The sequence below is a fragment of the Etheostoma spectabile genome, chromosome 10, assembly GCF_008692095.1.
Source record: "Etheostoma spectabile isolate EspeVRDwgs_2016 chromosome 10, UIUC_Espe_1.0, whole genome shotgun sequence".
NCBI lineage: Eukaryota > Metazoa > Chordata > Actinopteri > Perciformes > Percidae > Etheostoma > Etheostoma spectabile.
Window position 1 is genome coordinate 14,195,293 of NC_045742.1, and position 13,121 is coordinate 14,208,413.

The following is a 13,121-nucleotide window of genomic DNA, read 5'->3' on the forward strand; positions in this document are numbered from 1 at the left end:
AAAAAAAAAAAAAGAACTATGCTTTTAGACATGGTGTAAAAAGTGAACATTCATTCTACTCGTAGTGTCCCTTAAAATCTTACTGTAAGCCCTTTGTAAACCACACAGATGTTATCTTGTTATATCTGAGGCTACGGAGAGTAAGCACACAAAAGAAGCGCAGTTTGTGACCCAAGTGACACATTTACACAGCTCTTTGTGAAATTTGTGTTCTCAGTTTTCAAAGTTGCACGCAAATGACAAAACCATAATGAACTACTTTCTGAGAAAAGTAGTTCAACTGATAACATGATATGACATGAACTTAAATCTCAAAATGTACTGTTCTTGGCATAATTAGAATTATTGGGTCAATGAATGTTGTAGTACAAAGCCCAAATTAGTGGCAGAAGTTGTCTACCTTATGACCACAGCAAAAACCTTGTCTAAAGTATAAGTCAAATCTTACAGCATTGAACTGCCACCTTGTTCGCCATTTAATGTGCAATGACTCTACATGTTGCTTTTTCCAACGTGACATGAAGGTAGCATAAGACACAAGAATAATGAATCTAAAAAGGCTGAATAAAGTATCTAATTTGTTGGTTTAGTAAATGTAATGTGATTACTAAAATTGGATCAGTAATCTTATACAGCAGCACTCCACTATAACGCTACCTTTAACACTGTTCACATGTACCATGACATGAGAATTCAATATGAGCACTGGTGGGAAGCCGATTAGCTTGTTTAGTCTTCATCCCTTTCCCCGGAGAGCTAGACATTAGACACAGCTTATGCTTGCTATTGATCACTTGATCTCTGATTGTTCTCCTGCTTCCCCTTCACTGGTCCTGATTCCTGCTGCTACAACAACATCCATTAATTTCCTTATGTATTAATTGTTGTTTTTACCTTATCTTTTTTCAATACCCTTTCCTCCAATCTTTTTTGATTTGATTTTTTTAGTTTCTATTAGCTACTGAGTCATAATATCCTCTATCAGCTGTCTCTACAGAAGCAGGCGTTGGACAAAGAGTTGGACACTCTGAAAGAGAAACTAAAGTGGACGGAGGGGCAGCTGCAGGAGTGCCAGAAGAAAGAGGCACAGACACAAGCCAAACTGACGGTAACGCACGCACGCACGCACGCACGCACGCACGCACGCTGGTGATGTTACGGAGTCTAGTGAGTCAGTGTCTCACTTTATTTAATTATTCATTAGCTGTGGGTATAAAATTAACTCCATACATTATTAAAAAGCATCTTAATGTGCTATATGTCAGTCCATGGTTTTTATAAGTAAACTGTAAATTAGTTATATGTAAATTGTGGCTTCTTCAATCGTCCAGCTGCATTATTATGGTATACTAAAAGTATATATGTGGGTGTTTCATTTCATTTCAGAGCTAAAAAGATGAGTTGTCTGATAATATTTTATTAAATTGCCTCCCCTGTTCCGATGGCAAGGAATGAACCTACATTCTACTGTACAAAAAAAACTGTGCAATTACTATTATTATGGTTCTGGATGGTGAACTGCTGAACTTGCACACAAGTAAAGCATTTGCACAAGCTTGGTACAGCCATGCAGCAGAGGCTATAACACTTCAGTGTAGTTTTTGTGGCAGTTCATTACTAGAGCCCGACCGATATATTGAAGGGCTGATATTATTGGCCGATATTAGGCATTTTCCCTATCTATCTGTCTATCTGACTGTCAACCCTGTTATGAGCGTTGGTGTTGCATAGTTTGCCCAGAGGGAACTCTACAACGTCCCTGTTGGCAACACTGATTTTTCTTTTTTCTTTTCTTTTTTATTAATATGTTTTTGTTCAAAGGACTTTAAGTTTCATATCTTAAGTTTGTCTTTTTATACAACTTATTTATCAGAACTTTAATATATTTAGATGTTCCACTGCTCTGACACTAAAACAAATTATCATATTTTAGTGAAAACTCATAAATAACTGCAAATAACTAATGTTAGGGAAATCTGTTTATGTTCTGTAACACGTTTATGGATTTGTTTTATAAATATGATCGGCATATCAGATTTTTAAATTATTAAATCTTCGTGTCAGGATCGGCCTTAAAATCGGTCAGGCTCTATTCATTACATGGATACCAGCTTGCATCATCAGCATTAATGCTGCCTTTATCTGTAACTTGTTTGTCTGTGGTTTGTTGCTATTGTGACACTGTGTATAGCTGTCAATACAAAAGTCTTACGAAGTTATTGTTCATTTGGAAGTGCTGGTGCACAAATACAATTAGCCAGGCAGGTTCCAAATCAAATTTAAACTTCCAGCAGAATTATACCTGCTTCTTATATAGTTTTAAAGCAATCCACCTTATCATGGACTTCTGTTTATTGTAGCGAGGCTGATGTAGAGGTTGTAATGTCAACAGACACACATTTGAAAATTCTTTCTCAAAACAGACCGTTGTTGTGGATAATAAAGGATCACCGGAGCACTCCAACTAATCTGAGCATTTCACTGGATTCAGCCTACGTTATTTGTAATTTTTACCCTCTCATTAGGAAGCCCTGCGTGAGGCAGAGGGTGTGGCAATGAGTCTGGAGCAGAGCAGGAAAAGAGAGCGAGGTCTGGAGGAGGAGGGGAGGAGACTGGCAGAGGAGCGAGCCGACACCCTTCGTCTCCTCAAAGAACTGCAGGGTGAGGAGGAAGCTTGGGGTGGAATAGAAGACAGATGTCATATGATATGTACAGATGGTAATTATGTACAAATACTTGTTGACACAGGCTTAAAACAATGTCCTTCGGTGGATGCCGGCCTATTGATAAACTTAGAATTGGAAACATTTCACGTTAATTATTTAAGTGGTCGAGTCCTAATGAGTGCTTGACATTCATGAGTGCTGTACAATACATGCCATGTTAAGTCTCTTATCCCGGTGCTGCCTCCTACTGGTCAATAATGTAACATCCATTTTCTCAAATAAAAATACTCAAAAACTATTCCAGTAGCACACTTGATAAAAAGATAAGCTCTGTCTTTACTCCTTTTCCTCCAGCCTATAATTTCTAAATGCCTATTTGGTCTATAGTTAAAACTTTAAAAATTAACTTCTTTAATCTTTTAATCTGCTGTTTGTAATTATTTTCTTTTAACTCCAGCGCAGCAAACTGTCCCAGCACCCCCTCAACAACCTGTCCAGTTTTGCCCTGTTGGACAGAGTTTCTCCCCTCAAACTTCTTACTCTCTTCATTCTCGACCATCAACTCACATCAAGGGGCCCAGCACCGCCACCCTAGCCGAGCAAAAGAGGGAAGAGGATGTGGATAAGAGAAGGGCAGAGATTGCAGCATCTTACCCATCTGACAGAGAGCCAGGAGAAGGCATTGACTCGGAAGACATCAGCAACCTTATCTCCCCAGCCTCTGAGCGTTTACAAAGGGAACACAGAAGAAGAAGTAACGATGAGAACAGAAATGAGGCAATAGAGAGTGACAGCTCTGGGACAAACGAGCACTCCACATTTGATCAAGTAGTCTCTACTTCCTCTCACTCTGCTGCTGGTATGCCCACTAACACCTCTATGGATGGTTCCTCTGAAAATACTCCTCTCAAGGCCTTTGAAGACCTCAAGAGGGAGAATGCCACACTGCGTTCAGAGCTATATGATGCACGAGAAGAACTGCAAAAACGTCTTGAGGACCTAGAAGCCCAACGACAGGCCGAGACAGAAGCCAGGACCCGGCTCAAACAACTCAGCCGCAAACGTGCTAGCCAAGCTGTGGATAAGGACGAGAAAGAAAAGGAATGGAGGGCACAGCTGGAGAGTGAGAGGACTGAGACAGAAAGGTTAAGGAAGGCCATGTTGTCATTGGAGACAGAGATGAAAAGAGAAAGGGAGGAAATAGAAAGGAAGGAGCGAGAGGAGGAGGAGGAGAAAAACAAAGCACTAGAAGACCGGGAGAGTAAATTGATAGAACTTAATATTCAGCTAAAGAAACAGCTGGTGGAGGTGAAAGCCAAGCTGGCTTTAGAACAAGAAGAGAGAAAGAGAGAGGAAGAGGAGAGAAACCAAATAAACACAGACATAGATGTAAAGGAGGAGTTGAGCAAGAAACTGGAAGAACTCCAAGCTGAATTGGAAGAACTGAAGTGCGGCAGAGAAGAAGACTCACTGGAAGAGGATAAACTCTCAGTTGCCAACAGCCAGCTGACGTACCTGACACTCCATGATGATGATGATCTTAACTCCAACATTGTTCGCTGTGACAACAAGCTCCTCCCTTCGCCAGAAATGAACCTCCTCTTCTGCCAGTCCACCAACCAACGGAACATACTTGTATCTCAGGCCACAGCAGATCTCATCCAGGAAGAGCGAACAGTGATAGATCCAGAATGCTCAGTTCTGGAAGATGACAGACAAAACTATCTGAAAGGGTCTTCCGTGTCAGACCACAAAAGGTCACTTTCTGACCTCCAGAAGGTTGAGCCAGCCTTCTCAGATTTGACAAAAGAGGTAGAACGCCTGACGAAGGAGAATACAAAAGAGAGAGAACGTGCTAACCAGTACCAGGTTAAACTGGAGGCCCTGCAAAGCCAGGTAAGCGATGTGATAGGATATGCAGTTTAGTACTTAGGTTAGACCAGCCAGAGTTAAACACTTTATGTTAATAAAATACAAAAAACTGTTCGATACTGAATCATAACACTTGCATTGTAAGTAGTCATCTCCATCTAAGTGTTACACTTACTATGTCATTTATCGACTGTGATACTTGGGTTTTGATAGCCAAATGATGTAGAGGAATACTATTTAGGTATTGTTGAAAAGACATGACTTAACAAATGCTGTTTTATAAAAGCAGCTAGCCACTCAGTGCAGAAGTCAATAAAACATACAGAAACTATAAATAAAGTTCATTAAACAAGTTAGTGCTAACATCACTTGCATTGCCTAAATTTTACCAAAACCATTGGAGAAAACAGTGAGAAAAAGAAGCCACAAACTAGGGGACCAGGCCATATTACAAATTGTTAAAAAGGCTAATAGTTGATGCAATAAAGACTTAATATATTTGTTATTGCCACCAAAGGAAATAAACTTCCGTCCTGAGGGAAGCAAATACAACTCTTTTTAAATTTAAATGCACAGCAGTGACTTTAAGGCATGGTCTCACAAATCTTCCTATTAGGCTTTGGTTTGTAGATTGAGGGTACCAAATCAATAGATATTAGCAAATGTTTGAACTGACTCAATAAAGGAAGCATACAACTTTTTCAACAGTCTTGTCAACACTGAAACCTGAGCATTCTTAGGTTTGTCTTTTAAAATGGGCTGTGTAGCTGTTCTTAAAACACCGTAAAGTTTTGGCTGTAGTGGCTTATTACCCATTTATCTTCAATGTGTTTTCTATTTGTGTGTCCTTTTATTTTCTTCTTAGGTGACATGTCAGACAAAGCAGCTTACCACAGCTTTTGAGAAGCAGAGTCAGTACATCTCTGGTCTTTTAGTTGAGCTGCAAGAGAAGGAGAGTACCCGCCTAATCCAGGGAGAGGAACTGCAGCACTACAAGCAGGAGCTGGATGCACTCAAGGCTGAAAAAGAGGGAGCGGAGAAGAAAAGAAGAGATGAGATGACGGTCAAAGTGGTGGAGGATGGAGAACAAAAAAAAGAGACAAAAGATGAGAGGTTGGTGGAGATCTCAAGGCTTCAGGCAAACCAGGAAAAGAAAAGTGCTGTCAACCTCCTTACTTCAAACTCTCCGGCTGACGGTTACTCTGATGCACAGAAAGATACAGGTCAACTAGAAATTGTGACACCTGATCAAAGACTAACACCTTATAGTGACAAATCAGACAGTGAAGCCCTATGGTCAGGGGAACAGCATCCAAGCGCTCAGCCCAAGACTCAGAGTAACCATGACTCTGCATGTGTGATGGGTGAGACAGAGTGCAGTCAAGAAACAGCAAACGTGGTTGCAGAACTACTCGTTCTCCAACGGGAGAATCAGCTGCTGAAACAAAGAATAGAGGGCTTGACTGTCTCAGACACCAGGACCCCATTATTACACACTGACAGTGAAGACCAAGAAGACCCAGCCACGCAAAGCCAAAACACAGGAAATGCTGCTCTGGCCTGCTTGGTGGAGCAGAGGTCACTCAGTGTGCCGAATGACATCACCACTGACGCACGGCAGTTACTGGTGCAGGATGTGAAGAGGAGGGAAGATGGGAGGATTACAAAGGCTGAAGAGTTGGAGGCAGCATCTGAGCTTCAGACCAACCGCCTACAGCAACAGGTAGTGACAGTGTACTACCTCTTAATATCACAACATTGATCTAATTTGACATGTTTAATGAAGAAAATGTGACAAAAACAGTTTAAGTGATTTAACATAGAGAGGAAAATTAACTATATAATGGACTTTGTGACGTAGACATTGATAGTCTTTACTGGCAAATCAGAACAGGAAAACATTAATCTTATTTATTTTCCACCAGCATAAAATTGTTCCCAGTTTCTGCATTACCTTGTAAATGATTTGTGTTCTTTCTAAGTGAGTTTTATTTTGAATGTCTGCTTGATGTAATCTGTCCTTCCACTCCTGTCCAGGTGGAGGAGCTGCAGATGAGGCTACGGACTCTCTCTGCGGAGACCCAGCAGCAGGCCGGAGAGCTTCTAATGTGGAAACTTGCCTCCCAACCAGCGCCAACATTTGACCAGTTCCTTTCTAACACAGACAAACCAAGTAAGACCCTGGACCAGATATCTGCTGTCAGACAGTCACAGTCAAACCAACAGCAGACTGATGAGATGACCAAGAGCCCAGCTCTGAATCTGGCTGGCCAGGTTCAGGTTCAGGATCCTTACCTGGGTGTTCAGGAGAGCCCTGGTAATGTGACAGTCGTCAGAGAAGATGAGTTATTCTTCTCATGCACCTCCAACAAACTGCAGGGTTGCATGTTGTTTTCCAGGTAACACGCTAATACCAAGGCGAGAGAACGATGATACTGCAATAACTTACATTTGAAGCTTGTGTTAAATGCATATAAGTAAGGTAATTATGTATATATACAGTTTAATGCTTCTGTCATTTGTTTAGCTTTGAATTAACTTTTTTGTTCTTGTTTCACGAGGCTTCAGCACAGTAACCTCTTTGAACCAAAGAACGCCCATCCCTCTAAAAAGACTGCAGCTCTTCAGGAATATGATCAGGAATCTGCCATGGTTGACAAGGTAATTTGTTTTAAATCATCACTCACTTACATACCAGACCACCATATGTGTTTTAGGCTCTTTATATCAGGGTTTCATAGATAGATCATTTTAGGTAGTTACACTGTTACTCATTCCAGAAATGTATGTACGGTGTGGAGAGTGTCTCTTCACACAGAGAACCAAGGTTACAACATAATTACCGGTATGTTTTCTGGCAGTAGTTGAGACCGTTAAGACCAAATGTTTTGTAGTTTAATTGGTCATTGTCCCTTAGCCATGAATAAATAAAGCTTATTTTACTATTGTTTCACATTGATTATGTTCTAAATCACAAATAAATTACCATCAAACACTCAACAATGATTTTTGTGAAGACAGATGCTCTCCTTCTCTGCATTTTATTAATTGCAGCAATAAACAAAGAAGTAGGCAACTCTAGTATGGATTCATGACCGTTAAAGGACAAACGGAGAGATGGAGAGAGAGAGAGTGGCGGTATTCTTTACAGGCAGCTTTTTTTCGTCCTCTAAACTCAGTCAGCTTTGGAGAACGGGCGGGGGATTTCCTATGCTAATTTGAAGGCTGCTGCTCTCCACTTGTGTACTGATAATGCGAGACACTTTTTACCTCAACGAGAAATCTCATGACATTTAATCTAGTCACACCACTACTTAGTAGCTATAACAATGCAGTCCTTTTAGAAGGAGTTAGGATTTATTTTCTTAGATGATATAATCCTTTAGTCCCACAGCAGGGAAATTTGCATCTTTAAAGCATCAAAAAGAAGCCTCCTTGAAAGAACTGTGTAGTTTGGTGCAAATTATAGTCAAAATAGAGACATGGTTGATTTGGTCGTCGTTGCAATGTAACTCAGTCTATTCGTTACGGCACAGCAGTCCAGTTCAACATGCTGAACATCTGTCTACATGATGTAGGGCTGACCAATATATTGATATTATATTTATATGTGATATGAGAGTAGATATGTTCTTAGATCTTGGATATTGTAATATGGCATAAGTGTTGTCTTTTCCTGATTTCAAGGACTACATTACAGTAAATTGATATCTGTCATTTGTTTGCCTTTACCCACTAAGTAATTATATCCACATTATGGATGATTATTTATCAAAAATCTCATTGTGTAAATATTTTGTTGAAGCACAGAATTGTGCAATGCTATAATTTTGTCGCAATATCAATATCAAGGTATTTGGTAAATGATATTGTGATATTTAATTTTCATCATATTGTCCAGCCCTACAGGGATGTATACAATTCAACATGTATGGAAAATAAAGTTTCAAATAATGATAGAATATTAAGGAATTCTTATAAAATGATTAGGAAATTACGGACCTGACAAATACAGTTTGGACTTACAGGTACAGAGCACACTTTTTTGTTCACATGTAGGATTATGCCTCTAATTTTTCTGTTTTTTTCTCTTGACTTAGGAATCTGAAAAAGAAAACCTGGAGATCAACCTATTGCATCAGTCAAATACCTGTCAATCACAACACAAAGAGGAGAGAGACACTGAAGTTATTCAAATGATATCTGAGAAAATGGGTCAACCAAATGCCACCCAAGATTCCCACAAAGTCTCAGGACCAAAGCGGGCCAAATCAGCTGAGTGTTACACAGGGAATCCTGAGGCCAAATCAGATGCTTCCAGAGCAACCAATGAAATAAACAATGAAATAAACAAAACAATTGATTCTTCAGACAGATATGTCAGGGAAGAAATGAAAAGTGTCAGCAGTCAAACCGAGGAGAGTTTATATCCTCGCAGTGCTCCAACAGCCTCTGAACTCCACTGTGCATACACACAGACTGAGGAGGAGGAGGAGAAAGACGAAGAAGAGTTAGTGAAATCACCCCCTGTCTCTCATGTCTCTCCTGTCCCATTATGTGAGGGGGCAGAGTTAGGAGACAAAATGTTGTTTTCGGGTTCCTTCCCTATCCCAGCTGACCCGGCCCGTCTGGCTGAAAGAATCCGCCGTAACAGGACACAGCTGTCAGCCGCTTTTGACGACACAGAGTATGAACCCTATGGGCTGCCGGAAGTCGTCATGAAAGGTAACTTTGTTAGCTGTAAGTTTGTGGGATGAAAAAAAAGGAAAACATCGGGCTTCAGTATTTTTAGGTTTGTATAGAATTGCGAAAAAAAAGCACAATTGGTACAAAATACTTGAAAAGAAGCATCATCGCTACAGCCTAGGTCCTCTGTTGGCTAACTGTGCTTAAAGGAAAATAAACAAATGTGTCTTGTTTTGTCAAAAGTGTCCTCAAACAGCTTTGGAGTTGTTGGAAGGCATAGTTTTTTTTCCCTATCTCAATACTGGGTGCATAGAAAATGATACACATATATATATCTTAATGAGGGTCTTTCACAAAATTTTAGAATATTTGTTTAACCAAAATGGCTATTTTAACGGGGGAAATGTGGTTTTCCATTCTGACAAACATGAGCAGAGGATTCAATATGAACCTATTTGACAATCGCCATCATTAAAAGTATTGCTCTGCCGTGAACATCAAACTTTAAAAATTTGAGGGTGAAAAGTTAGTTGGAATAACAAAAACAAATGCTGGGTTATATATTGGTTGAGTATCATTAATAGTGTTTATGGGTGCAGTCTCTGAGTATCCAAATCTTGACTTTCTGACCCTGTATTGTACAGAAAACAGAAGTTCCTGCTGTTAGTTATGTTTTCACTCTGTGCATACTCTCTTTATGTGCTTTCCTGCACAACAAATTGCCCCTCGGGGATAATAAAGACTCCTGGAACCTTGAACCTTGAACCTTTCCCCTAATCCTCTTATTTATTTCTCTGTCTCCCCCCTCTTCGCGTCCTGTAGGTTTTGCCGACATCCCCAGTGGTCCCTCCTGCCCCTACATTGTGAGAAGAGGTCTGTTAGGCACATCTGTCGTACCTGTTCCTCCAAAAGACCCGAGACAGGAGGAAGAGACAGATTAAAACATAGATACAGGTAACCTCCAGAGACAATGAGAAAACTGGTGTAGATTTTAAGTCTCAAGAAATTCAAAGGGCATGTTGAGTAATAATAAGTTACTTTCCATACTTGTTCTGAATAGAAAAAGACCAAAACGAACATTATGTTAGTGTTCCTCAACTTTCCCGGCCACTTGGTAACACAAAGCTTCAAGCTTGTATTTTCCTATACAAGTCTTTTAAACAGAGAAGATAATCATTACTTGCAGCCCTAGTGCCCATGTTCATAATCAAGGAACATGTCACCAAGTGCAGCGGTGTGGCTCATCAGTACGTTAGTAGGAACAATTATTGTCTTGGTCTTTTGCAAATTAGGAATTTCACCAGACATATTGTTTATAAAATATAGTCACAAACTAGTGAAAATATTGTCTTAAATCATTATGATTTTTTTAGTAAAGATTTTCCATCCTAAAATATATTCTTACATTCTTATGTTTTTGCATTGTTGTTGTCTATAGATCTGGTGAAAAGAAGGGATCACTGTGGCTTGACCATGAACCTCAGTGATGGACAACAGCAGCCATGCAGGGACACTCCAGTCCCCAGCAACCTGAAGCACTTGAGACCTTCAAACCAACACAGGACCAGTTTAAAAAGGGCTGCCATCACACATGGACGTTTGTGTATGTGCAGGTAACTGGGTCTGCATTGGCAGAATAAACACTTCCATTGTGTGGTCACTTGTTTATGCTCTAATTGCTGCACGGAGACTTTGCTGGTTTTTTGACATCACAAAGCTGTCACTTTTCACCTACTTTATATTTAGGTACAGTGGTAGTGATTTAGTGTTGCTTGTTGATGTTTATTTGAAGTTTACAACCACTTTTCCAAAGGGATTGTTTAGTTTTTTAGTGTGTCTGCATTAACTTATGGGTCTAGCTGCAGCCTACTTTGAATAAAACAGTGCCTAGTGGATGCTTTTCTAAACAAGTGCCTGTCAAGATAAGTGTGACTTGTTTTCCCAAAGGGTGAAACCAAGAGAGGCCTGTTGTGAAAATGTGATATGTTTTTTTCTTTTCAATCCTTGAGGTGGCTGCTTGATGGCCACTTGTAAGTGTGTTATTTGTAGGCCGGTGTTTACAAAAATTATGTGAAAGTGTAGTGAGCATGTGTGTGACGTTAGCTGTGAATATGGACATGTGTGTCCTCATCTTGACGTTACTGTTTGTGCATATGTGAGTGTGTGGGAGAGAGAGAGAGAGGGGCGAGCACATGTCTATGACTCAGTCCAACCTGCTTTGGTTTCCGCTCCATGTATGGTGATACACACTGCGCTCCCTCTCTCATCCTCCTGCTGCTTTGCTTCTCTGCCTTACACTAACGAGCACTCAGTGGTTGAATTTACCAAAAACTAATCATTTGAAGCTTTATTTTATGAGCAGAGGGTACAGATAAATTCATTTGGTGTTTTTGATCAGATATTATTTATTTGAGTGATGTGCTTGTTTTTGGTAGATTTTGGTTTTGCACATTTGTTACTGTGCCATACACAACAGTAGCCCACATGTATGTACACTGTAGATTTTGTGGATGCATTTTAAGTTGAAATGCAATTTTGTATTATGCCTTCTAACCGAGGATATCACCACTTTTCTTGCTTACAAGGTTTGACCAGTAAGTTAAAGGATAGGTTCACATTTTTTCAAGTCTATCTTAAAATGACTCATTATGATTTTTTTGATTATGCCTGTCTTTTATTGTATTTTTTTTATATATATTTTATTTTTTTTATTTTTTTGTGTGTATGTAATAAATACAAAAAAACACATTTCACTCCAAATGGAGCTTTCTCTCCCACAGGCACTTTTTCTCAACTGCCTAAAAACGGCTCGCCCACATTCCTGTTTTAAATTCATCAATTAGTTATTTGAGAAAGCCCAGTTTTACATTTCTGCTGCCTATTGGTGCTGCCTGAGCATGCACATCCCACCCAATGGCTTGTTTGAATTTGGTTGACCAATCACAACAGAGTGGGCCACCTGACCAATCAAAACAGACTAGGCTATTTCAGAAAAAGGGCCGAGAGCTCAGACAGTGTTTCACGTGGAGACACTGTTGCAATAGGCAGTAGAAGCATAATGTGTTTTTTTTTTATATCAAAGCATGTAAACCAATTTTGGTAGACCCCAAGAGCACAAATATGATGCTGAAAAGGAGTGTAATACGGGCTCTTTAATTCTATACTCACATGCCCACATACAACATGACATACATGCAACACAGCTAATAAAAATTGGTGTTTACTTGCCGAGTCCTGTTGGAGGAATAGTAACAAAAATCGGGAAGTTCATATTAAAAGACTAACTACCTGCTTGATTTTGTCTAACTGTGGCCTTTTTATTAGCTTCAGAAATAAGACTGCTGATTAATTACACTGAATTTGCTTTAAGAAAGGTTCTCTTTGTGCCGAGTATGGACAGAGGGAACTATTAGACCATTAATTATACGTATCGGCATGTGAGCATGTTTAAAGACAGACTTTAAAAAAAGGTGAATCTGTCTTTTTTATTTTTTTTTTTTTTTGAAACCTTGCTGAGCTGTCTTTCAATGCCGGACATATTTTTGTTAAGTGTGGAGTGTTTTTTTCATGTTTATATTTTATTTAAAGGTAGAGTAGTTCTTTCCCAGTCTTGACTCAGTCAGAACCAGTGTACTCGATGCCATCACAATTCATTTGCCATGCTGACACCCCCCCGCCCAACATATAAACAAACACACATTCCCCACACTGTCAGCTGCCTTCATATCTCTGGGATCTGTAGTCATTTGGCAGTGAGGTAGGATTGTCAGACTCACTGTGTATTTGTTGACTTTGTTTTGAACTCTTTCATGTGAATGTATCTGTGTTGTTTGCAGCTGGAATAAAAGGCTTGCTCTTAATTTAACTGTTGTTTCTCTTTTGGATTTATTTATCTTT

The 13,121-nt window shown here is 39.7% G+C and overlaps 1 protein-coding gene across 6 annotated transcripts in view; it reads left to right on the forward strand.

Annotated features, from left to right (window-relative positions):
* Window positions 1-13,094, forward strand: part of si:dkeyp-115e12.6 (centromere protein F) — a 26,660-nt gene extending 13,566 nt beyond the window's left edge. For 4 of the 6 annotated variants that reach the window (XM_032527952.1, XM_032527958.1, XM_032527956.1 and 1 more), the window contains 10 exons: window positions 986-1,108; window positions 2,526-2,661; window positions 3,124-4,562; window positions 5,404-6,261; window positions 6,576-6,763; window positions 6,803-6,937; window positions 7,100-7,199; window positions 8,639-9,263; window positions 10,047-10,178; window positions 10,676-13,094. In XM_032527952.1, the coding sequence (XP_032383843.1) occupies window positions 986-1,108; window positions 2,526-2,661; window positions 3,124-4,562; window positions 5,404-6,261; window positions 6,576-6,763; window positions 6,803-6,937; window positions 7,100-7,199; window positions 8,639-9,263; window positions 10,047-10,165 (3,723 nt within the window). In that variant the 3' untranslated portion in view covers window positions 10,166-10,178; window positions 10,676-13,094. Of the gene's footprint in view, window positions 1-985; window positions 1,109-2,525; window positions 2,662-3,123; window positions 4,563-5,403; window positions 6,262-6,575; window positions 6,764-6,802; window positions 6,938-7,099; window positions 7,200-8,638; window positions 9,264-10,046; window positions 10,179-10,662 lie in introns of all 6 variants that reach the window. The other 2 variants (XM_032527953.1, XM_032527957.1) reach the window with 2 other exon arrangements.
* The last annotated feature ends 27 nt before the right edge of the window (window positions 13,095-13,121 follow it).